The following is a 26,027-nucleotide window of genomic DNA, read 5'->3' on the forward strand; positions in this document are numbered from 1 at the left end:
TAGTACTGTTGAAGTACTGTGGAAGGACCACAGTTGTAAAGATGAAAGCTCACTACCACCTTCACAGGCATTTAGGGATGGGTAATACATATTTTATTTTTAAAGTTATGTTTTCAATTATAACCTAAGTAGTGCTCGTAAAGAAACTTACCTTGTAAAGAATTTGCATAGGTTTTGTCAACTCCACATTTCTCAGGTACGGAGCCAGGAACTTGAATAGATCAATCAACAGCTGGGCATACATGGGCCAGCCCTAGAGAACAGAAATCAATGATATTTCAAAGGGGAATTTATAGATTTCAAGACTTCACAAATGCAGACCTTGTAACAGAAAGATTATACTACTTAAGACAAAGGAACAAGTCAGCACAAATCGATATCCATCAACACAAATCTCTTACCCATTCATGAAATTACCACAGACCACTGATTATAACCAAATTCTGAAGAAAGCCCAGCCCATCCATCCTATTCACTTTGTACATATTCGCCTAGAAATGAGATTATACAGCACCTTGCTTTGATGTTAATCAGTATTTTATTTGCAGTTGATTACAAATCAAATAGTTTTGGGTTAAATCACACCAATGAAGAAATCTGAACATACACTTCCACCAGGCTCCCAATCTTTCCCCCCAGAATCCTACTTCAAATGGCATTGTGCACACATTGCCCCCTTCAACATAAACCAAACACCATACTGTGACAGTGAAACAGCCCCCATACAACTAGGAGCACTTGGCTTAGCTGCCAAATAAAGGGACAGTCTAATAACATCGGGAGACATTACTAGGAAATTTCAGAATTCACTGCAGACGGATTACACACCTTCCAAAGTCAACAGAATGCTTAACCCAACAGAATGCCTTCTCCAGCATTTGCAAGTGAGAAATAGCAGGAATAGGTCATAGCATTCAGTAAGAAATCTGCTGATCTTTAACTTCAGCACCACTTTCCTGCACAGACCATATTTATTAATTTCCTCCAAGTCCAAAAATCAACCAATCCCCGTCTTAAATATATGCAGTGATTGGTCTCCAGAGCTTGGGTGGAAAATTCTGAAGATTCACTATCTGGTGGAGAAATTATCTCCAAACCATAGCCAGTATTTTATTTTCTGATGATGACTGGAGGGTTGCCACTCCAGACCTGAAGAATCCATAAATGGAAGTTAACCTTGATAAATTAAGAAATTAGAATATTTCAACGAGATCACCTGTAATTCTTCTAAATTCCAGAGCACAGGTTCACGCTATTTAATTTATTTTCATATAACTAATCCTCTGACACAGAAACCAACCCAGTGAATCTTCGTTGCACTCCCTCTGTCCCATGCAGTCAGAAAAGACAGCCATTTCATGGATGCCTCAATTATTCCACCACCAGCAACATTTCATTACCGGAAGCATTGCTATGACTATGACTGACCACAGTGTGGTTTGTGGACCTTGGGACCGGAGCCAAAGTTACACCCATCAATGAAGAACTTTGTTCCGAGAGTCATCTTTGATAAACAATGCATTCAAAGATTTAGCTTCTCCAACCCTGTCATGAAGACATGTGGCTTTCTGTGGATGTTCTTTGATCATATTCTCATGTCTTTCCAAGATCACGTTGATTCTCAGCTTCCTTGTTGCGGGAACTTTTTAAGTAGCAGCGGATGTCCTCCATGTCACCCAATCCGTTGATCACGACAGTAGGTAGGTGAATGAATTACTTCATTGACCCGATTTCAGCAGCATTAAAAGGTACTCAGAATTGCCCAACATTACTAGTTTCCAATGAGTGTAGGCAGCCATTGCTTACAGTCAGATACCATGAGAACTCCTGGACTTTTCCATCAACAAGATTTCATTGCTCGCACCCAAGGACAACTTGCAGTTGATCACAAAGTATTTGCTCATGGTGAATATTGTTTTCAGGAAGCCCTCTACTCTTTTGCCTTTGCAGAGCCCACACATCAGCACATATACAGCAGCCAGCACAGCTTGAATTGATGAATCCTGAGAACATGGATTGGACTCTACTTTCCTGACTCCACACAAAATTGAGCTCTCCAATTCATTGTTCTATCTGGGACATATGACAATAAAACACTCTCTTGAGATGTTCATAGATATATAATGAGTCACAGAAATATCAGGCGAAAAAGTTACTTATGACCAAAAGTTCTGGTTTTGTAGCATATTAAGCCCCTGTGGAAGAGCAATAAGAAACCCTACAGAGCCTGAAGATCAAGAGGAGCAGAAGGAAAATGGTGGCCCACCAGGTGGTCCCGGTCAACGTCCATTTCCTCATAACTCAACAGTGCAGAAAACATTAAAAAAAAATAGAGGTGCATCATTTAGTGCTGTTGCCTCCCGCATGACATGACCATAGCAACTATTTATTTCTCTTGTCACTGCAGAATACGATGTTCTGGCATTGGGTGAAGGAAGGCATCATCAGCATGAACTGTGAAGTGCTTTCAAATGTCACTTTAATGAAACTCAGAAATCAAAGCCCCAGTGCAAGCAATCTTTTCTGTTCTATTGAACGATCATTGCTATCACAGTGCACCGATAATCAGGTTGGGTGCCCAGATGATGCACTGCCCCTCACCTGCATTCATTATAACACAAAGATGAATGAATCTTTGTTGCAATTACATAAATAACTTGTTCCAAATTCTATAATTTTCAGAGATAGTACTTCAATTAAAGAACTGACCTCACAGCTTTCTGTAAGGATTACCCAGCTGTAGTGCACAGACCAATCTGATGCATCTTGAGAACATTATGTTTTGTTCTAGTATTGCTTCATTATTCAAGGATTTCATTCCTAGAGTAGCCCAGTGAAGTCAATTGCTGTTACTCTCAAGCAAAGCTTCGCAGGTCTTCTCACCTCCATTTTTACAGGATAGTCCTATCAGCATGCACTTTCTGGATCGACTTGCATGTCAGTTAAGTGAACATGGGAACTGCCTTTTTCATGGCAGCTAACAGTATTCGTTGCTGTGCCTTACTGCCATTATGCAGTTAAACCGCCCTTAAGTATCAACAACTTTCTCCGGCTGCAGTGTAATAAAATGTTGGGAAATGTGCAAAATTAGGTAATCCCCCTTGGGAAATCGTGCAGATCCCATCTTAGCACTTCTGTTGGGGAGGGGAGTTGTTGAGGAATCACTCCACATCTTTTTGATCAATTTCTTAAGTTTTGCCTGCGAACAGGGTGGCCTTAGCACAAAACACAATGGTTTAGAGCACCAGGAAGTGCAATACCACATTTTGGCGACTGGCCTTTTAGTCAACTTTCAAAACAGAGCTGCACAAACTAATGTGGGAATCTAGTGCTTCACCGAAATATTTACTTGAACTGAAATTAAAATGGAGGTCGACACAAAATGCTGGAGTAACTCAAAGGGACAGGCAGCATATCTGGACAATAGACAATAGGTGCAGGAGTAGGCCATTCGGCCCTTCGAGACAGCACCACTATTCAATGTGATCATGGCTGATCATTCTCAATTAGTACCCCATTCCTGCCTTCTCCTCATACCCCCTGACTCCGCTATCCTAAAGAGCTCTATCTAGCTCTCTCTAGAATGCATTCAGAGAATTGGCCTCCACTGCCTTCTGAGGCAGAGAATTCCACAGATTTACAACTCTCTGGCTGAAAATGTTTTTCCTCATCTCTGTTCTAAATGGCCTACCCCTTATTCTTAAACTGTGGCCCCTGGTTCTGGACTCCCCCAACATTGGGAACATGTTTCCTGCCTCTAACGTGTCCAACCTCTTAATAATCTTATGTTTCAATAAGATCCCCTCTCATCCTTCTAAATTCCAGTGTATACAAGCCTAGTCGCTCCAGTCTTTCAACATAGAGAGAAGGAATTGGTGACTTTTCAGGTCGAGACCCTTCTTCAGTCACTAGCACCTCCCCTCCAAGTGGTTGTTATTTATGCGAGAAATGTACTGCATTGTGGCAGCCTAGATTAGCAGAAGGAAGATAGGTGACGCTATAGCTTGGCCTGTTCTCTCATGGTGAGCTGTGGTGGTGCTCCAACATCACTGGTCCAACCAGAAATTAAGGCCTGAATTAATGTGTTCTTGCAAACAAAGAATAAATGCAGCAGCCAAGCAACTGTATGGAAAGAAAACACCCAGGATGAATTGTACTGAAAGCAATTAGTAAAAGTGGTGCAGGCACTGAATGTATTCATTCCTACCTTCTGTTGAGGTGTATGCGCTAGCATTCTTGCAATGAAGATCCGATGGGAAATCAGTTCCAGCCAGGCATAGACAAAGCCAGGAGCTTTAGTGGGCCGCAAAATGTGGAATGTGTTGCTGCATTAAAAAAACATCTCAATTTACAGCAAGAAAAATTCATCTCACTGCAATGTCTTGAAGGAGGGAGGGGAAGGGGAGGAGGGGAGGGAGGGGGAAGGGAGGAGGGAGAGGGGAGGAGGGAGGGAGGATGGGGAGATGGGAGGGAGGGGGAGGGGAGGGGGAGGGGAGGATGGAGGGAGGGGGAGGGGAGGATGGAGGGAGGGGGAGGGGAGGATGGAGGGAGGGGAGGATGGTGGGAGGGGAGGAGGAGGGGAGGGGAAGAGGGAAGGAGGTAGGGAGGGGAGGAAGGAGAGAGAGTGTGGGGAGGGGGAGGAGGGCGGAGGGGAAGGGGGCGGGAGTGGGGAGGGGGGAGTGGGGAAGTAGGGGAGGAGAGGGTGCTGCACCAATGCAGGAGAGGTTTGGGCCCAATAGGTCCACTTGGTCTAGTAGATCGATAAAATCATGAGGGGCATAGATAACGCAAATGGTCACACTTGTCCCAGGGTGTAGGAGTCCAAAACTCAAAAGGCACAGACTTACGGCGAGAGGAAGAAACATTTAAAAGGGACCAGTGGCCTGTTCCTACTCTATTATGTGTTCTAGTGACACTAAGAGCTTCTAAAGGTACATTATAATCTGAAGGTAAACACTGGTTCCTGAGAAGATGAGACCAAGGATTTGAATTTGTTCATGGGAAATAAGGAAGCAACAAAGTCTTTGAGCAAATATTTTATATTTCTCTTCATTGACTGATGCTGAAAGCTTTCCAATAAGAATAGAAAATCTAGGGGCATTAGCCCGTGAGGGGGGGGGGGGGGGGGGGAGCTTAAAGTAATCACTCAACGGCAAAGGTATTAATAGCCGACAATTATTAATTTGTTCACCAGCTATGTTACTAAGTTCGTTTTACTTGGTTCATTCTTTTTCCCTTTTTATAAAAGTCGCAATTTAGCAATATTTCAGTTCTCTGACACACTGAAATGCCAAAGGAAAGTTACCCCTCCTTTTTCTCATGGGACAACAGGGATATTTGCCTTTGTTAATACTTACCAGAAAGCAGTCAGAGTTTGGAAATTGATAGTTTCCAGCACATGCTCAGGGGCGTTTAACTCCAGCAACAACATGATGAAGATACGATGATATGGCAGCTGTTGAAACTCACTCTGACGCACTTCATGATCTTGCAATAGTACTCCTACAACAATCCCCAGTACCTGCAGAACATTAGATTTGGAAGCATTAAAAATAACCCAATTTCTCTTTGCAAGGGAGCATGCAGCCTAGTATGTCCACTCACTCATGAACAATCTTCATGCCATTCCATCAGTATACCACTTGATGAAAACCTTGATAATATTTTTCTTGATATGCCTCCAAACCCGCACTCAGGTCAATGCAAGTTAAATGGGCCACTATTTCAATCTCATTAGCTCAAGACATCAAATGCCAAAAACAAGGAAATTGCTTAACAGATCAAACGCCTTCAGAATTTTAACATGTGCAATCTTGCTTGAGGAACATTAATCAACTTCACTGAGACTTAATCTATTGGCCATTTAACCTGACTACTAAATTTTGAATGATTTTAAAATCTTGTTGAGTGACCATTGAAGAGTAGGTGGCATGGTAACCCATTTGATAAAGGCAACAATAGTGGGAAGCTGGCTTCTATCTAATAAATTCAAATCTACTGTCAAATTGTTTTAATGATACGAGAAAGCAGAGCTGGATATTTGACATATCGCAAGTAAAAACGGAAAACTATCACCGATTCAGAATGGTCACAGTACTGAACCAGAAGCAGGCCATCCCCCAAATTAGTGAAATGGACTATTGAAAGGACAACAACAACTGAGTGAAATGATTATGCATATATTCTGCAATTTAAACCCACCTTTCCAAATTAAACCATGTCCACTTGATCAAAAGATATTCATATTCCCACTGCAAATATAATCTGCTGATCCTACTCAGCAATTAAATATAACTGCAGGTGACAACGGTAGACGACTGCAAAATCTACTCACCTTATTGAGAAGATTGATTTTAGTGACAGTGTTGGTAGCCTCCCCAGAGTGTTTGACCAGCAGGGCTATCAATCTGACAAAAGCATCAAGGTTATGATAGCACTTGGCCCTGATCATCGTAGGATTGGCAGTGGGATTGTGCTGCTGTTCCTGTTGTGCACGGTAACTAATTTCAACACACATTTCAGTGCACAGGCGGAAGAAACGAGTAATCAGGTCGTCAGTCTTCAAAATTCCCTGCTGGTGCATCTGCAGAGATTTTAAAAAACTCAATATTGAACAAGATATTGTTCAAACTCCATGTTCACACTTCAATACTTTTAATAGATCAGTTGCATATTTTGCCATGTTATCAAAATAAGTGAAATTGGTGTGCAGGTCACTTTTTAGGTTACTCCTCAGTGACTGAAAGATCAATAGGTAAAATGAATAGCCATTATAACTAATAGTTTTGGAAATAATTATACATTAAAAGAGAAACTGAGATGACCTGAAAGAGTGGAAAGGTTGAAGATCTTACAAGATGGTATAAGAGCATAATAAGAGCTATAAAATCCAATTTTTCATTTGCTTTTATGGCTAACATTTAGGAGTGAGAACTAATATCTGTGGGGAGCGAGAATGGTGGATTTATGGGGAAGAGATGGTGAGAGCAGGATGACAGAGGGCCAGAGCACATTTGCATAGTTCTACCTTCTCCCACATTTCATGTGCTCTCCTTTCCATCACCCTCTCCTGCACTTACCCCATAATCTCCAACCCAAACTCATTCACAGGTTCTCCTCCTGCTCTTCAGAACAGATGGCAGTAATAGTTTAGGTTTAGATTTAGGTTTATTGTCAAGTGTATTGAGATAGTGAAAAGCTTTGTTTTGCATGCTGGCCAACCAAATCAGATAATACTATACAAAAATACAATCAAGCCAAACTCAAGTTGGTAGGACAAAGGGAAGATAGAGTGTAGAATATTGTTCTCCCCTGTTCCAGAGACAAAGTCCAATGTTTGCAATGGGGTAGAGGTGAATCGAATAGTACCAGGACAGTAATGGGACCTTTTATCTGACATTCAGGTCAGGTCACTCAGAGCTGCAGGAGGATGGAGGATACAGGTCCTCACATATGAAGAGCGATTTAATATTATAATGATGAGGTTGTGAGGGTGGCTGATTCAAATCCGGCAGTGACATGTATCCCCAGTTGATATTACAACCCAAAGCTTGAGAAGACTTAATGATAGGCAACGGGTAACTAAATCACACCCACTTTTGGACCTTTCATATTCTTGGAAAATCTACTTATCTGCCAGATTTAATAGTAGCAAATTAAAATGTAAGAGATGCTGGACAGAGGGTAGGAGAAATCTTTTCATGGAAAATTCATACAGTACTCGAGTTGCTCACCGAAGTAAAGGCCACTTGAACATTTAAGAATAACTTAGATTCCTTTTATTCCTCTTCAGCTAAAAGGATTATAATCATCTTTAGAACATTAACATTGACCAATTGTGCCAACAGCATATTTCCTTGCTTCATATTCTACAAACTTGTGGCTTTCAACAGTTTCCGGCTACCCATCTCTGATTAGATTACACTGGCCTCAACCCAGGTTTCATTAGCTAACTCCTTTAATTCTCAATAACTATCCTTACCTGCCCAACAAAGGCTGAAAATGCTTTGGTGCTGTCCCGCCCAGCTGCTGCAGAGTGGTAAAGGTTTACCCATTCTCTCAGTAAATACTCAGCTTTCTCCCGAAGCCCTGGTGGATCATCATATTCTGAGGCCTGAGATATCCCAGAATGCATCATAAAGTTGGGGCCTCCATGTGCACGATCCATCATAGCTTCATAGTTAGCTCTAAGGAGATCCATGAGCTGTGGCAATCTGTTCACAAAAACAAATGATAGACATTATTACAGAACACAAGCACCACTTCTACACCATGGTAGATGTGCAAAAACATTTCAACAGTGATTTGCAAAATACAATATCCCAATCATTTATTTACATGCACCCAAATACTAATGTTCTGGATCACCAAGGTATTTCAGAGGACAAAACAGCTGAATAACAATGGTTGATTTGAGAGGTGACTGAAGATAAATTAAATACTGTATGCTTTGAGATGTTTGACAATAGTCAGTTCAACAGGAAATATCCCACCCGTGACCACTAATAGCATCAGGTTTCCCAAATGTCATCATAAAACTTGTTTACTTCAACCTGAGAGGATTGGAGTTCAATTACCATCTTAAACCTATTCCCAAACCACTTACCCTTCAGGTGCATTTCCTCTGGAATGAGCACTGATCCTCATAAGTGTTTCAATAGTGTTGAATAAATCTGCTTCGGTAACATGGCTAATGCTTCTCTCATCCACCAAGAGAATCTTTACCAATTGCATGGCAAAAGCTACAGCCATATAGTTCAGGCCATTCTCCATTGACTGCAAGAATTTAAAAAAGCCCAATTAATTCAAAAGCATAGCACAACATCAGCTTAGGTTTATTATTGTCACATATAACAAGGTACAATGAAAAGCTTTGTTTTGCCCACTATCCAAACAGATCATTATATACCATTTGATACAATCAAGTACAATAGATAGAGCAAAGGGGAACATACAGAGTGCAGAATTTAGATCACAGCATTGTAGTGCATCAGTTCTTTCGACAAAGTCCAATGTCTTCAAGAGGATAGACATGAAGCAAACAGTATCCTAGCTTACAGAAAGCCCATCCAGAAGCCTGAAAAAGGAGGGGAAGAAGCTGCTCCCGGGTCTAGTGGTGCGCACTTGCAAGCTTCGGCCAGACGGGAGCAGGGGGAATGATCAAAGTGGTACAAATCTTCGATTATGTTGGCTGCTTTTCCAAGGCAGCGTGAAGTGTAGATGGAGTCAATGGCGGGAAGTCTGACCTGTGCGATGCACTGGGCTTCATCTACAACCCTGCAATTTCTTGCCGTCTTCAGCAGAGCTGTTCCCAAATCAAGCTGTGATGCAATCCAACAGTAAGTATGCTTTCTATGATACATCCAAAGAAATTTGTAAGAGTCACTGGAGACTTAGAATTTCCTCACCCTCCTCAGGAAGTAGAGCCTTTGGGCTGCCTTCTTGGCTGTCGCACCAATGTAGTTGGTCCACGACAGATTATTGATAATATTAACGCCAAGGAACTAGAAGCTCACAACCATTTCCATACCACTGATGCTGTTTGGGCCATGTAATCCACCATGCTTCCTGAAGTTAATAACTAGTTGCATCTAAACTAAACGTTATTCTGCCTCGTCATTATTCATGATTCCACTAAAATGATGTCGTCAGCAAACTTGTAGATGTAATTAGAGACAAATTTGGCCATACAGTCAGTCATGAGTGTAAAGGGAATACAGGTGCTCCCCGGCTTACGATGCTTCAACTTGCGATATTTTGACTTTGCGATCGTGCAAACGGCAGCGACCTGTAGTTCGCTTCCGACCTCGTGATCAATGCATTTCGACATACAATATTTTCAGTTTACGATGGGTTTCCCGGAACGCAACCCCATCATAGGCTGAGGAGCACGTGTATTATATGGGACTAAGAACTTGCAAGGCACGGTGTTCAGCTCTGGAGTAACACACAATTTCCCCAAAAGGCTTGTCTGGTTTGGGGCGTAAGTGGACCAATTTATGTGTAAAAGACATTGAGATTCATCCATCTCACTAAAGAGTTAAGAGTTCAGTCATCCCTAGATGTGCTATTAATACTTTTAATTAGATCATCAAAGAGCAGCATCATCAGAAATTAAGAAAATAATCCTCTCAAGGGAACTCCTGCAGGTAGGAACATGTAACCCAATGGACTTCTGAGCTGACTGTTCATCAGCCAGCTGCAATTTAGGATCAATTTCATTGCAGGGTTGCAGGATGACCGCACCAAACCCTTTCACTACTTTTAAGCCAAATCATTTGTATGTCAAAGCTCAGTGGAGTAATGAGCAATTGTGTCATCAAAAAATGCCAATAGTTTTAAATTAAATTGTTTACATTTTCAACATAAAGCATGATTATGAAAAACCCTCCAAAATTCACCAGGATTTGCTGCTGAGTTAAGAGTATTATGTTTCATTTCAGGAGCTAAATCTAACTCAATTTATCTCATAGTTAGGTATAAATACAATCTGTGGTATAACAATCTCTTACCCTATTTCCTCTCTATTATGAGGACACGTTTTTAACTGTAGAGATGACAGCCCACCTGTTATGCTCTCAGTATTATTAGTTTACACAAGCTTCTACCCCATGATCAAAATGGAAGAGGAGCTTTCAAGGTGCCTTTCAGAATCTTGAGGCCATGCATCAGGAGTACAAAGAAACCAAGTGTACGCAGAAAGAGCGCATCACCTCTGAAACTATTCACCTACCTGCCCATCAATTACTTCCTGTCCCATGTGCAGTAAAGTCTGTGGATTTCACACTGACCTCAATCCCCACCTCAAAACCCACAGTACTGTAGTGGAAGCAGGTTGCCTTTATCCCCAGGGACTGCCTGAAAAGATCTTCCACAATGATGCACTAAACTATTCAACATTCTATGCCATTCAAAATGCCATGTAATAGGTATAATATTGTTGCTAGATTACTTGATCGTGTTGCGAGATTATTTAGTAACGAGATTACTTGCTGTGGTTGCTGTATAACTGGACTGCTGCTGAGAAGTTTGTATTTTCAAACTGAACACACAAAATACTACCCATTTATTGATTTAATAAAACCTTAATCTGTAAACATCTTGCACAAATTACAATTGCTGTACACAATTATCTCTTTTAAATGCAACTTCTAGGATTTCAATGTATTTTAATGCACTTGTATTGGTGTTATTTATAATGCAACAAAATAGCATTCCATTTGTTTCAGCATTCCATGGAATATTGCAGATTCTGATGGTATTCCACGGCTTAGAGTTTTTAAACAGAAAAAATGCCCTGCGCAAGAGTTTGGTGGTTACATTATAAATCGTCTCGTGTCCAGGTGAGAGGTAGGATCTGAAAGCAGGTCATGAAAATAGAGGGAGAAAAAAAAAAAAAAGTGGGATTAACATAGCATTGGATAGTTGATGGCCAGCACAAATTCAGTGGTCTAAGGACCCTTTTCCCTCAAGGTTGCTGAATTCAGCTAGTAATATCTAAATTACAAAATGTAACGTCCATAACTGAAAACTCAAAGCAGAACACCGAGGGTTATGGCTTACACCAAAAAGCAGCTGAGATACCCTGCTTACATTAAAGGAAAGCACGGGATCCTTGGGCAGAACATTTTGCCATTGATTTAAAACAGAACGCAAGGTACAGTATTGATTGCACTACACCTGCCTTATTTGGCTGGCGTATCACCAGCCTGAACTCTACATTCTGGCCTACACATTCTTACCTGGGCTAAGTGAATATCATACTGTTGCATGTTCACTAGATGATGTCTAATGAGCAATTCCACAGCATCCACATTATACTTGTATTCATCACGGCACTCAATTAGGCATCTATTAGAACAAATAAGGAACTAGTTAAAAGTTAGTCCAAACAGAAGCAGTTTACAAATATAATCACTTGTACTGCATATATACAATGGTAGCATGAAGTGAAGATTCTTCATCATCGCTAACCTCTTCTGGCTCTCAAAACATTTGTTCTACTCCAATTTAAGCCTCTTGCACATCCATAATTTTTGCTGTCCTACCATTGGTAGCCAAGTCATCAAATGCCCAGGCCCCAAAAATTAAATATCTTCAACTACTTTACATCTCATCTTCAGCCTCCTCTTTTAAAATCTACCTACGAACAAGATTTTGGACACCTGGCTTAATATTCTGTTGTGGCTTGTGCATAATTTTATTAGATAACTTTTGTTTTTGAAGCATCTTAGTGTCATTGAACAGTAAAATTTTGATATAAATGAAGGCTGTTGATTTGTACATAATTCACACCAGAATATAGACACAAAAAGCTGGAGTAACTCAGCGGGACACGCAGCATCTCTGGGGAGAAGGAATGGGTGACATTTTGGGTCGAGTCCCTTCTTCAGAATGTTTTCGAAACAGCATTAATGGGAAATAATTATACACATTGACAGAAGTCCCTTGACAAGCTTCCCTCCACCCAGTAATAAACAAAGACAGCATATTTCTGGGAATTCAAAAACTCGTGCCATTCACTAGTAAGCGGCTTTGGCATTAAATCCCATGTCTCTTTGCAATGTTTTCTATTGGGGAATGAACAATAAGTTTACTGCATGTGTAGCCTGAAGTTTTCTTCCACCTAGAAGAATTAACATTGTATTTACTATTAGGTGTGCAATCCACACCAACTTGTTGAGGGCCCAGCACATGGCCTACTCCTGGATTATTGGAGACTCTGAACAAGTTTTAAATATGGGATTCCCTATTATTTCTTGAAATTACTCAGTGATAATGAGTCAGTAGTCATTTCTGCTTTAATATCCAGTGTCCTGTACAACAAGTTACAAATACAATCAAATATCTCATCACCTTACTTACATACCTAGTGATTTTATTGTTACACCATTGAGATCCATAGGCACGTCCATCCTGCAGCGCTTTCAAAACCAACAAATGGCATTCTCTGTATCGAAGTAAGAGGTCTGGGTCAGCACCACTAGTGGCATCCAGCAGTCCCTCCACGGCCTTCAATTAAACGTGTCACACATCAGTCACAAACAATTATTTTCTATCATCAGGAAATTACGAAATCAAAGTCCTGGTTTCTGTAGAGTGATAAGAGTTGTATAGCACTGAAGCAGACCCGTCAGTCCACCTTATCCATGCTGACATTTTTTGTATTGTTATATTATTGTCACGTACACCGAGATAGTGAAAAGCTTCTGTTTTGCCCATATACACTAATCCCATTTGCCCACACTAGGTTCCCGAAGGGTTCCCCGTTCCACCACTTGTCCAGTTTAATTTCCAAAGATAAGGCCATTTGTCGGGCTCTTTGTACATAAAAGCATTATTGCTCTTACAACTTTTGGCAATTTGTTTACATATTTGCTCCTCTACACAACTGATAATTATTGGAGGCCTATAATATAATAGAAAAGTAATCATTACTCTCATTCCTAAATTCTACCCATAACACCTTATTGGACAATCCTTCCAGGATAGCCTCTGTTTTGCTGTTATGTTCTCGCTAACCAGTAGTGTGACTGCCCCTCTTTTGGCATTTCTCACACATACCGAGTTATGTACCCCATAACATTAAGCTGCCGGGCCTGCCCTCCCATCCACCAGTTTTGTGATTGCAATGACATAATTCCAAGTGTTGATCTATCTGCTAAGCTCATCTGACTTTCCCACGACGTTCCTTATACTAAAGTTATGCAGCTAAGCCTTCTAGTCCTCCCATATTCCTTTTCCTGCCTATCTGCTCTGCCAACGGAACTTTCCTTTCCTACCCGCCCCTCCTACAGAATACCCTGTACCCAATAGGCATACCCGAGCCTGGCACCAGGCAGGCAATACACTATTCTAGAGTTTGACTTTCCGCCTTAAAACTGCCCATCTATTCCCCTTACCATCAAATTTGCTCACTTAGACTCCACACAATTGTCCACGCAGACTCCACCCCCCTCTCCCCACAAACCATTGCTGGGCATTATGGTGCTACAAACTAGCTGCTGTTGCTTTTCTCTGAGAGGCCGTCAACGAAACAATAACAGGTATCATGCAAACTAAAAATCCATTACCATAAAGACCAGTTTCTTTAATATTCAATTTAATAATAAGCTATCTTGGGCTATTTCAGATTGGCTACATAATTGAATTAGGGACTCTACAGAGTACTTGCCTTCTGCAGGAGGCCAAGAGCAGCAATAGCATCACGTGAATTCCTGGCCATTACCACGGCTTCCAGTAAATTGCGAAGTGCCTGAGCCTGGGGGTTCATGGCCAGAGATGGTGGAATTGCATGCAGATGTTGCTCCAATTCTGTGATGCACTTGTCATAAATCTGTGCAATATCGTCAGTTGCCCAAGCTTGCTGTGAATGACAAAAGATCCAAGACTTCACTGATCTCTTGACCACAAAGGGGAACCATGCAAGAAACTGTTCAATTTCTATGTAGAGTTCAACCACATATGTAAAGGATACGACCATGTTAGACCATGAAAGCAAGAACTTAAGCTGTAATCACTGAATTGAATCAGCAAAACAGAGAACTCAAGCTATCAATATAATCAAATTTTCTGTGGTTCTTGCCCCAGAATATAGCAGAGGAATCTGAAGTTCAATAATGAATGACTCAAGCAAATAAACTGTTTTACTTAAAATGGTGGCAGTACATGAAATCTGCAAAATGTCAGACAATTTCTGAAGGAAAAACTGTTCGCACTGTGTGGTTCCTCATTAATCTATCTATCTGTGCCATTAGTGCCCATGTGCATTACGATCTCTTATTGTTCTCCCTCCCCCTTCAGAATGCCATGTACCTGATCAACACATCTCTGGTCCTGGCACCAGGAAGGCAATATACAGGTGCTCCTCGACTTACGATGGGGCTACGTTCTGATAAACCCATCATAAATTGAAAATATCGTAAGTCGAAAATGCATATTGCTAGCCGGGGAAAATTTTTTAAAAAATTCGAAGTACGGTTTCTACAGAATGTGTATCGCTTTTGCACCATTGTAAGGTCGAAATACTGTAAGTCGAAGCATCTTAATTCGAGGAGCATCTGTACCATTTTGGGGTCTTACAGTCATGGTCATCCCACGAAAAGGGAAAGAGGGCACCTGAACAATTTTTCTTTTCAGATGAAGATGATCAGCTTTGACTAGTAGAATCTCCCACGTATATGGTAATTATGAAAGAGTTTTGATATATTCCTTTTGATATATCAAAATAACTTCAATAACTCCAAGGGCCACCTCCCCAAGGCAAATTTACATAATTGGATAATTCTTGTTCATTCAGTGGTGGGAAGGGCACCTTACTCACCATTCGCCTGTGGTGTGCTGTATCAAGTTTTGTTATATTTTAAAAGTAATTCACTTTATAAACTTTAATAAATGCGCTCCCGGCAGCCGCACCTGCGCGGTTGGGGGAGGGTTGCTGGGCCCGGCGGTGGCACGCCTGCGCAGCAGCGCCGGGAGGACTGGCACCCGTTTTGGCGTGCCCCGCGCCTGACCTTCCTCCCGTCATGCAGCGCGGCAGCAGAGAACGTCAAAGAAGATGGCTGGCGGCAGGACGAACATGTGGGGCAGCGCCTTGCGGCCGCTCTCCTGTTGCTGGCCGCCTCGATGGCCGCCCGGGACCGGGGTGAGTGGCACACATGTTACTAAAGAACCTTTAGTAACAACGGGACCTAACCGGTCCATGAGTCGTCTAGTTCTATATAAATTAGAGGGGAAAATTTCAACATTATGTGGAGTCTCTAAAGTACCTGCATGGGCTTGGCTAAGAAGCCTGTGGGCTGTGAAATGTCATTGCTGGGTAGAAATCCTGGGATGTTGCGTGCAAACTCTTCGTACACAGCCAGTTGTTTAGGATCTACACCACCCACCTATAAAAAGAAAAATAGACTTAGCTGTTCAATCTGCCATAGCACCAATCAGTTAATACTTTAAATTTGCTGAACAAAAGAAAGGTGCTAAATAAGAAAATAATAATAAAAACATTTCCTACGGCAATTTAGATCATAATTCATTCACAATTTCTGCTCTGACATGTGTTAGGCTGAGTGATAGGAAGTTGGGAAAGGAGCGAGACAATAGCATCAATGTCATTATTCACAATTGTAAAATTCAAGGAAGGATGTAATTGAAAGAAATTTCATTTTACTGAGACACAAAGTACTAAATTGTTCTGCTAACTCAATATCTGGTCACAGAGATGGCATAGGTGATTGACAAAAAGTAGCAAGAAAATGATGCCCATTCCAGGACTGACGAAATGGAATGGGAAAGGAGCGCTATTATCGAATATTTATTGACAGCCATATGTTAATTATTTAGTCTGTCACGACCCGCTTCAGATAGAATCTCTGCAGCATTTTCACGTCAAGATGATCCAAGGCTACAAAGTATTATGTCTCTCGGACAAGTTTTATTTGGTCCTTATGTCAGCAATCGTTTCCAATTCCATTAAATGTTTCAGTAAAAAATGTTACTGGGATAACATTCTGATGCATTTCGTTAACCTGCTATCGATTTAAATCTACTTGAATGGCAAACCAACGTTGATAGAATTTATACCGTATAAATTTGAAGTGAAGCACTTTGGGAGGGCTAATAAGGCCAGGAAGTGTACAATAAATAGTTAGACCTGACAGAATATTGAGGAACAGGGGGACCCATGCCTGCATGTGCAAGGCCTCCTAAAGATGGCAGCACAGGTAGATAAGTTGAAGATGACACATGGATTAGATAGTGCACCAAATACAAGAGGAGGAAGTTATGGTACAGCTTTATAAAATATTGGTAAAGTTATAGCTGAAATACTATCTTCATTTCTGATCACCATACTATAGAAAATACATGATTACACAGAAAATGCAGAGGTGATTCAACAAGGCATTGCCTGACTTTGTGCAGCTCGGTGACTGGTTAGGATGGAATTATTTTTCTTGGAGTAATGGAGGCCGAGGGGGACATGACATAGATATGCAAAATTATGAGGGAAATCTAAGGTAGATCATAATTTTCCTTTTGCAAGGTATCTAAAGTTAGCAGATGTAGGTTTATGATGAAGGTTGAGGTTGAGAGATCGGAGGATCAGGGGGTGGTTATAATCTGAAACGCAGTGTCGAAGTTAGTGGTGATACCCTCACAACATTGAAATATCTAGATAAACGCTTAGATTGAGAAAGCACTGAATGTTACAGACCAAGTGCTGGAAAAAATGATTAGTGTACCACCGATCAGCCAAAACATTATGACCTGATGAGCCAATACATTATGACCACCTGCCTAATATGCTGTTGTTCCTCTGTGTGCAGCCCCTTAGGCAGCAGGGTGCGATGCACTGTGTATTGTCGCACATTCCTCCCGTGACCACCATCAAAATTTTCTGTGACTTGTGCCACAGTAGACCTTCTGTTGGTTCGGACCAGACGGGATAGCCGTCGTTGCCCTCGCGCATCGATGAGCCTTGGACGCCCAACACCCTGTGGTATGTGGTTTGTCCCTCCTCGGACCACTGTCGGTAGGTACTCACCACTGCTGACTGGGAGCACCCCACAAGCCTTGCCGTTTCAGAGGTGCTCTGACCCAGTCGTCTGACAATAACAATCTGCCCCATGTCAAAGTCGCTCAGGTCTTTACTCCTGCGCATTTCCCCTGCATCCAACACATCAACATCAAGAACTGACTGTTCACTTGCTGCCTAATATATCCCACCCCTTGACAGGTGCCATTGTAACAAGATGATCAAAGTTATTCTCTTCGCCTGTCAGTGGTCATAATGTTTTGGCTGATCAGTGTCGATAGGCACTTGATGGTCAGCATCGACATGGCAGGCCAAAGAAACTCTGTGCTGCATGACAATGCCTTTTAAGGGTCATCTTTACATTCACAAAAAAAGTCTTTAAATTACAGATATAAATTTTAAAAAATCAAACCTTTAATCTGATTTGCTCAGGCATACGCTCAGCCTGGTAGGTCAGTACTACAGGATCACAGTATCGTCGACCTTCCTGTCTGGCATGCTTCCGAAGTTCAAATTCCTATAAATGGAAACAAAATGTTAACTGGATGCAGCAGTGACAAATGGAGGGTTGGGGTAAAAAGGGCAAGAAACTTACTGTTGCAAGTCGTTTATCCATTTCAGGACCTGCTTTTTCAACAGCTGTTTTCTGAATAAAACAACATGCTAGCTCACAGTTGTCTTGTGCTATCTGGGCAGCTGCTTGTTCCATCATCTCCCTCTGTTGTGGAGATGCAGCCTGCAGGAGAAAATGAACAAATTTCAGGGTTCGCTAGTTGAGTCAATATAAGTAAATGCACATCAAGCAATTGTCCAATAAATTGTATCCAAGCAACCTAGATTGAATTTTAAAAAGAGACACAAGGAACTGCAGATGCTGGTTTACAAAAGAGAGAAAGTGTTGGAGTAACTCAGTGGGTCTGGAGAACATGGAAAGGTGACATTTCTCATTAGGACCCTTCTTCAGAGAGTTCTTCAGACTGATTGTGTTGGTGGTAGTGAGTCATAGAGTCATACATCTTGGAATCAGGCCCTTTGGCTCAACATGCCCACGCTGACCAACATGCCCCATCTACACTGATCCCACCTGCCCGCGTTCAGCCCCCATCCCTCCAAACCTATCCTGTCCTTGTACCTGTCTAAATGCTTCTTAGAAACACAGAAAAATAGGTGCAGGGATAGGTCATTCGGCTCTTTGAGCCAGCACCGCCATTCAATATGATCATGGCTGATCATCTAAAATCAGTACACTGTCCCTGCTTTTTCCCCATATCCCTCGATTCCTTTAGCCCAAAGAGCTAAATCTAACTCCTTCTTGAACAAGAATTGGCCGCCACTGCCTTCTGTGGCAGAGGATTCCACAGATTCACAACACCCTGGGTGAAAAAGTTTTTCCTCATCTCAGTCCTAAATGGCCTACCCCTTATTCTTAAACTGTGGCCCCTGGTTCTGGACTCCCCCAACATCGGGAACATTTTTCCTGCATCTGGCCTGTCCAATCCTTTTAAGAATTTTATGTTTCTATGAGTTCCCCTCTCATCCTTCTAAATTCCAGTGAACACAAGCCCAGTCGACCCATTCTTTCATCATATGCCATCCCGCCATCCCAGAAATTAACCTGGTGAACCTACGCTGCACTCCCTCAATAGCAATAATGCCCTTCCTCAAATTAGGAGATCAAAATTGCACACAATACTCCAGGTGCGGTCTCACCAGGGCCCTGTACAACTGCAATAGGACCTCCTTACTCCTAAGCTCAAATCCTCTCGCAATGAAGGCCATCATGCCATTAGCTTTTTCACTGCCTGCATGCTTACTTTCAGTGACTGATGTACAAGCACACCCAAGTCTTGTTGCGCAACCCCTTTTCCTAATCTGACACCATTCAGATAATAATCTGCCTTCCTGTTCTTGCCACCAAAGTGGATAACCTCACATTTATCCACATTATACTGCATCTGCCATGCATCTGCACACTCACCCAACCTATCCAAGTCACCCTGCAGCCTCATAGCATCCTCCTCGCAGCTCACACTGCCATATCTTAAATATTGTGAGGAGGGAGGGGGAGTAGGACAAATGGTAGGTTGATACAGGGGAGAGTGGTATTTGATAGGCAAATGGTTGGACAGAGATGAAAAGATAAAATGTGAGAGTTATGGATAGAAGAGGTGTGAATTGTGAAGCCAGAGGAAGGAATATAGGTGGAAAAGGCAAATTGGGCGTGATTCCAGATGAGGCACAGTATTAGTTACCTAAAATTGGAGAATTCAATGCTCATACTGTGAAGTCGTAAGCTTCTTAGGAAATACGAGGTCCCGCTCCTCCTGTTGGCATGTGGCCTCACTCTGGCAATGGAGGCCAAGGACAGAAAGGTCAGTATGGGAATGACAGAAATAATTTGCAACCAGGAGATCCAGCAGGCATTGGGGGACTGTGCAACTGTTCAGTGAAACGGTTGGCGAGTTGATGTTTGGTCTCATTGATGTGCAGGAGGCTACATCAAGAACACAATGCAGTAGATGGGGTTAGAGGTGATGCACATGAATCTGTCTCATCTGGAAAGACTGTTGGAGTCTCTGGATGGGAGGGAGAATTAGGGAAAGCTGTTACATCTCCTATGGTTGCAGGGGAAAGTACCCGGCAAGCGGGTGGTTTGGGTGGGAAGGGAGGAGAGCACCAGGGAGTTGTGGAGGGAGTGGTCTCTGTGGAAGGCAGAAATGAATGGGGAATGGAAGATGTGACATGTGATGGAATCGCGTTGACGGTGGCAGATTTGTCAGAGAATGATGTGTTTGCCAGGAAGCTGGTGGGGTGAAAGGCAAGGACCTGGGGAACTCTATCCTTGTTCCGTCTAGGGGAAGGAAGGAATGAGAGCAGAATTACAGGATACAGAGGAGACACGGATGAGGGATCCATTGATGACAGAAGGGAAACCAAATTTACTATAAAAAAAGGGAGACATCTCGGATGAGAGCAGATGCGGCGGAGACAGAGAAATTGAGAGTAGGAGAAATTGAGAGGAGAAATTGAGATTTGAAATACTTTACCTTCAGAACATTTGGAACAAAAATGTATTTTGAATTCGACCAATACTTCTTTTAAACAAGATATTAACAAAGCTACTACACAGTTCATAATACACATCGAGTGAACCTAAAGCACGCAAATGACACAAAACTCCGACGGTTAAATGTAATGAAAAACTAGCTCGTTTTTGAACTGTTCCATGGCTTGAATTAGAGCAAGAATAATTAATAGAGCTCATGTTTACAACCAAGGATATTCTTTAGCACTATAGCGTAGCCTATGTTGGTATGAGGGGCCAGACACAGGTTTAAAAATAGTGCTTGAAAAAGGACAACTAAGCTAACAAGTCAACAAAAAGGGTAAAAGTACAAGTACATTGTGCTTGAAAAAGACATGGCTAGAATGCCTAAAAACATGACAGGTAAAATGAAATGTCAATATACAATTTACTTATTGATACATATTGTTCCAATGTAACTCAGAAGTGAACTATTAAAAGTTGTCTTCATTTTTAACATACACCTAACTATTCCTTCTCTCTAAGGTAGACACAAAATGCTGGAGTAATTCTGTCTGAAGAAGTCTCGACCCAAAACTTCACCCATTCCTTCTCTCCAGAGATGAGGCCTGAGTTACTGAGTAACTCCAGCATGTTGTGTATACCTAAGATTTAAACCAGCATCTTTCCGACACACTATCGCATCTCTCTACCCAGCATGCTAAACAATTGAGTAACTGTCTGAAGAAACATTACCCATTCCTCCTCTCCAGAGATGCTGCCTGAGTTACACCAGCATTTTGTGTCTACCTTCGATTTAAACCAGCATCAGCAGTTCTTTCTGACACACTATCCCTTCTCTCTACCCAGCATGCTAAACAATTGAGTACTCTGCAGTAACCTTCTCTAAATGCATGCATATAATTTCACGATAAGTGGTCAAATGCATCTCGTTCACCTTCCAACTCCAATTCCATTTCCGATGATCAACCTAGCTGTGATAATTATGGTGTTATTGGGAGGTATGCAAAATTTACAATATCCTTGGTGTGGTTCAACAGGAAAGTCCCTCCATTTCATATTTGTTATTTCATCAGAATGAAACCCTCATGACAAGAGGAAATCCCAAAGCAGCTTTCCATCAACTGAGGTTATCGCCTTGCCTTCTCCTAACTTAAATGCCAGGATATACCAAGGAAACGAGGAAAGAGCATATTTATTTTTCATGACCCTGCAGCACACAACTGTGAGATACCATGGGAAAGGAGGGATTTACTAACCCGTAGAGCAGTGGCAAAGTTATTCTTTAGGTTTGTAGCGATGCTCATTAGTAAAGGCTCCCTGCAAGTAATCATGGCCATCCCAGCAGTCAGGTTACGCATCATGTGGTGTGCTGCAACTCGCATCCGTGACTCCTCAGAATCTAGGGCAAAGTCTTTTCGGACTATTTGCTCGCAGGTGGTCATGGCAATTTTGATTGACCGGTCAACGACAGGATGAACAAGCTCCTGCACAGCACGGTCTATTGCTTGCCGAACATATGACTTCAGTTGTGGATGGGCTTGGAACAAAGGAATCTATAAAGGGAACCGAGAATAGCCAGTTAATCAAACTGCTTTGCACATGCAGATGCTCCCAAATTTTAAATTTACTAACAAAATACCTCTTAAACCAAAGGGAGTCTTAGATTAATTCTGAACAGGCCTGGAAAACCATTTAAACTAGTTTAAATAAAGCAAGGTTAAAAGACCAATTGAAACTGCGTTGTATTTAAGGTGCATTAAGAATAGATATCAACATACTATGTTCCAAATCAACCAACATTTATTCACAAGGGCCAAGGGTGATAATTGAAAACAATGCTTTTGTTTTAAAAGAGGAATCCGGTCCTTCGGTCCATTGAGTCCATGTCGATCATTGATCACCTGTTCATGCTAGTTCTATGTTACCCAGCTTTCACTCCCTACACATTAGGAGCAATTTACAACAAACCTGCACATGTTTGGGATATGGGAGGGAACCAGATCACCCAGAGGAATCCCATGTGATCACAGGGAGAACATACAAAATCTACACAGACAGCACCTGAAGTCAGGATCAAACTCTGGCCTCTGGCACTGTGAGGCAGTAGCTCCACCAGCTGTGTTATGTTGCACCCTCGTATTCCTCTATACCGTAGTAATCAATAACTGCTGGAAGTAGCAGCACAAGAAGCTTGATGTATATCCTCAGATACAATCAGTGGATTTAACAAATGGTTTAGATAGAAGGAAAATAGTGCATTGATAACAGTGGAGCTAGTAATGGTAATGTTTCACATCATGCTCCTTGTGGATAATCTAATCTCTGCATTACATCCAAAACACAACATTGTATTTTAAATATTATCTTGGAAATGGATTACTGCATTTTGAAATTATGCATTAATCTTTGTGTGAGAAACAAGCTAACATGAAATAACAAAAAAAAAGAAAACTTAAAAGTCATGTTGTTGCAGGCTCCTGAGTAATTTTTCAAACTATTTTGATTGTCTTATTAGTCAATATTGGTTTTGTGCTTGATGTTCAAAACGTGTCACTGTGATATCATCCTTATCTTCCCCCAGAATGCTGAGACTTCCAGAGTTTCTTGGTTAAATCCTTGATTGATTTCATGCCTGAAGTAACTAGAAACAATATAAATGCCAAAGGAGCAAAGACTCCAAATTGTTCCATGTATACACTAATCATTTACTCAATGCACAGTTGTTCAAGTGTCACAAATACAGAATGTCATATTGCCTATCAGAATCAGAATAACCTTTATTGCCATCCAAAAAAACCAAGTCTTTTGGACAAAATTCCGTTACCCACAGTCCAACAATAAGAGCAATAAAAATAAGCAATAACACACACAATCACAAACAAACACAAAACAAAAAAAAAGAAACATCCATCACAGCGAGTCTCCTCCAGTCACCTCCTCACTGTAATCGAAGGCCAGAATGTCTTTTCTCTTCCCCTGCCGTCTTCTCTCACGGTCAGGCTGTGGAAACTTGCCACGTCGGGGCCCCCAACATTGAAGCCCCCGCCGGGCAGAGAAAATCCCGCGGCCGGTTCCAGGCCACGCCGGACGGTGAAAGGTTCGCAGCAGGCTGATCCAAGCCCCCCGATTCCAGGTGGGCGAAAACGCTGCCGCTGCCGGAGCTCCCGATGTCGGCCCCCACCCAGGGGCCTGCGAGCTTCCGATATCCACGCGGCCCGCAAAGGCGAGTCGCAGCCGCACTCGCAGTGCCACCACAGCCTCCGAAGGCAGCCAGCTCCGCTGGTGGTGAGTACAGTCCGCGGGCTCTGCGAACCAGAGCCCCAGGTGGTCCCAGCTGGACGCCGCCAGCTCCAGGTGCTTGGCCGATGGTAGGCCGCAGCGGGAACGGAGACACGACCCAGAAATCGGGTCTCCGTTCGGAAGACAATTTTTCAGATCCCCCTCCCCCAACACATTGTGCACAACCACAAAAAACACTACATCACATCTAAACACTAGAAATAAGACAAAAACCAACAAAAAACACCAAAGACAAACGGACTGCAGGTGAGCCGCAGCTGTTGCGCAGCGCCGCCACTTCCTACCCCTTCCTCTCACTGACATATTGTAAACAAGCATACTTACATTTGGATTGACTGTAATGTGAGGAGCCAAGGCAGCCAGTGAATATACATTGATGTCATGATAGCTGAACTGTGGCTGTGGAGGTCCAGTGGCAGTACACGTGGTAGTTGTTGCTGGAGTCACTGATGCAGCTGGAAAGCAAAAGCACAACATTAATTCTACAACATTATTTTCTTGTTTATGACATAAAATTCTAAGAGAATAAGTAATTTTCACATTTCTGGGAATAAAGGACATTTTCAAAATAAATGCAAAAATATATATGGGTAACTTTGACAAAAGTAGAAGCACATTTCCAGTCATTTGGAAGCAAAATAAGCAACAACAGAAATTAATATGTTTCAACTCCAATGTTTATCCACAGTTGAATTAATATACTGCTACTATTTGAAACTTTATAAATAAAGTACTGGACTAAAAACATCATAATCTTCTGATCTGAAGTAAACAAACACAGTTCAATTATTCCAATATGACAAGGATTACTTGTGACCCATCAGCATCAGACCTGTGTCAAGAACCCTTGTACAAGAAATGTCATGTTTCAGTGCTGTGCTTTCCCAATGCAGCACTGATGCCAGACCTGATCGAGCACTTAACACTTTCCCAACTTATAAAGGAAACATGTTGTTTTTTGATTGATTTCTCACTTATAATTTTGATAAACCTCATTAAAAAAACATATTCAAACTAGTTAGAAAATTGTCACAGCACACAATTAAACATTTCTCTGGATACATTGACTCACACGGCTACAAATCATTTTTGAAACCCTAGTTAACCTTCCATTAGTATGTTCCTCTGAAGGATGAAGCAAGAGCCTATTGAATACAGAGGAAAGCTGCATTAGAATAAATTTGTGCTGAGTAGACAGAAATGAACTCCAGTAACCCAATGAGCATTAAAAAAAAAAAACTATTTCCACCATATGGTATGATTCCTCTTTTCTCTCCCCCCCCCCCCCCCCTTTGGACAGTGGAGCCTTGAAGGAATCATTCAAACCACCTATGAGACTGGGGTTGACAGCAAAGAGAAATTTGGCTGGTCAACTATTTCAATGATACATTCATTAATACATCTTAAAGCTTCATGGAACACCCACAAACTTCTTCCATCATTGAGAATTTGTTAAATAGCGAAATTTCAAATTACACATAACACCAAGTTGTTAAACCGTCACATGTTAATATAATATTGAGCACCAAGGTGGGGATAAAAATAAAATCATATTAATGCTTCATTCAACTGCTCTGACATGGGAGAAGTAATCATAGAGGATAGCTATACACATTGCTTATTTGATTGTTGGAAACATATCAAGCACCTGTGAGAAATGAAACATTGCTGTAACCCTCTTCCAGGCATGTGAGCAGGGTAAAAAAAGAGGAAAGGAGCCGAGCGCTTGTGCCAGTTTCAAGTCTCTTTTAGTGCATTTCAAAGTAAAAACGGACATTACAAAATAACGTGAATGTCACTGTATATACTAATAATATTTTGAATTTGCACATTAATTGATAATCAGCCCCAAAAGGTGATAATTGGCTTTTCTGCTGTGTTTTATATTTTAACCCCGTCTTAATTTAGTTATATTGTCTTGCATGTAAATTTAATATTTACTCATTACAGTTCCACCACTGATTTTCTGGCACTCTTGGTTCCAGAGCTTTGCTGGTTTATCCAGCCAGCCAAGGAAGTCGGCTATAGGGATAGATGTGCTGGCCGTGGAAGTCCCAATGAGGTCGGGATTGGCTGTCTTGCCCAGCCGAGGTGCCACATTTTCGGGGAGATTTCCAAGGCGCGTGGGATTTCTCGCGGAACCCCTAA

General features: G+C 41.8%; 1 protein-coding gene across 10 annotated transcripts in view; it reads right to left on the reverse strand.

The window, feature by feature from the left end:
• Window positions 1–26,027, reverse strand: part of cnot1 (CCR4-NOT transcription complex, subunit 1) — a 165,000-nt gene that overhangs the window by 16,556 nt on the left and 122,417 nt on the right. For all 10 annotated transcript variants that reach the window (XM_078400631.1, XM_078400630.1, XM_078400629.1 and 7 more), the window contains 14 exons: window positions 24,204–24,334; window positions 21,836–22,132; window positions 18,126–18,266; window positions 17,943–18,047; window positions 15,768–15,887; window positions 14,174–14,365; window positions 12,869–13,011; window positions 11,742–11,850; window positions 8,606–8,775; window positions 7,982–8,213; window positions 6,335–6,583; window positions 5,358–5,521; window positions 4,208–4,325; window positions 152–253 (listed from right to left, as the gene is read on the reverse strand). In XM_078400631.1, the coding sequence (XP_078256757.1) occupies window positions 152–253; window positions 4,208–4,325; window positions 5,358–5,521; window positions 6,335–6,583; window positions 7,982–8,213; window positions 8,606–8,775; window positions 11,742–11,850; window positions 12,869–13,011; window positions 14,174–14,365; window positions 15,768–15,887; window positions 17,943–18,047; window positions 18,126–18,266; window positions 21,836–22,132; window positions 24,204–24,334 (2,273 nt within the window). The remainder of the gene's footprint in view (window positions 1–151; window positions 254–4,207; window positions 4,326–5,357; window positions 5,522–6,334; window positions 6,584–7,981; window positions 8,214–8,605; window positions 8,776–11,741; window positions 11,851–12,868; window positions 13,012–14,173; window positions 14,366–15,767; window positions 15,888–17,942; window positions 18,048–18,125; window positions 18,267–21,835; window positions 22,133–24,203; window positions 24,335–26,027) is intronic.

The sequence above is a fragment of the Rhinoraja longicauda genome, chromosome 6 (assembly GCF_053455715.1).
Source record: "Rhinoraja longicauda isolate Sanriku21f chromosome 6, sRhiLon1.1, whole genome shotgun sequence".
In the NCBI taxonomy this organism is placed as follows: Eukaryota; Metazoa; Chordata; class Chondrichthyes; order Rajiformes; family Arhynchobatidae; genus Rhinoraja; species Rhinoraja longicauda.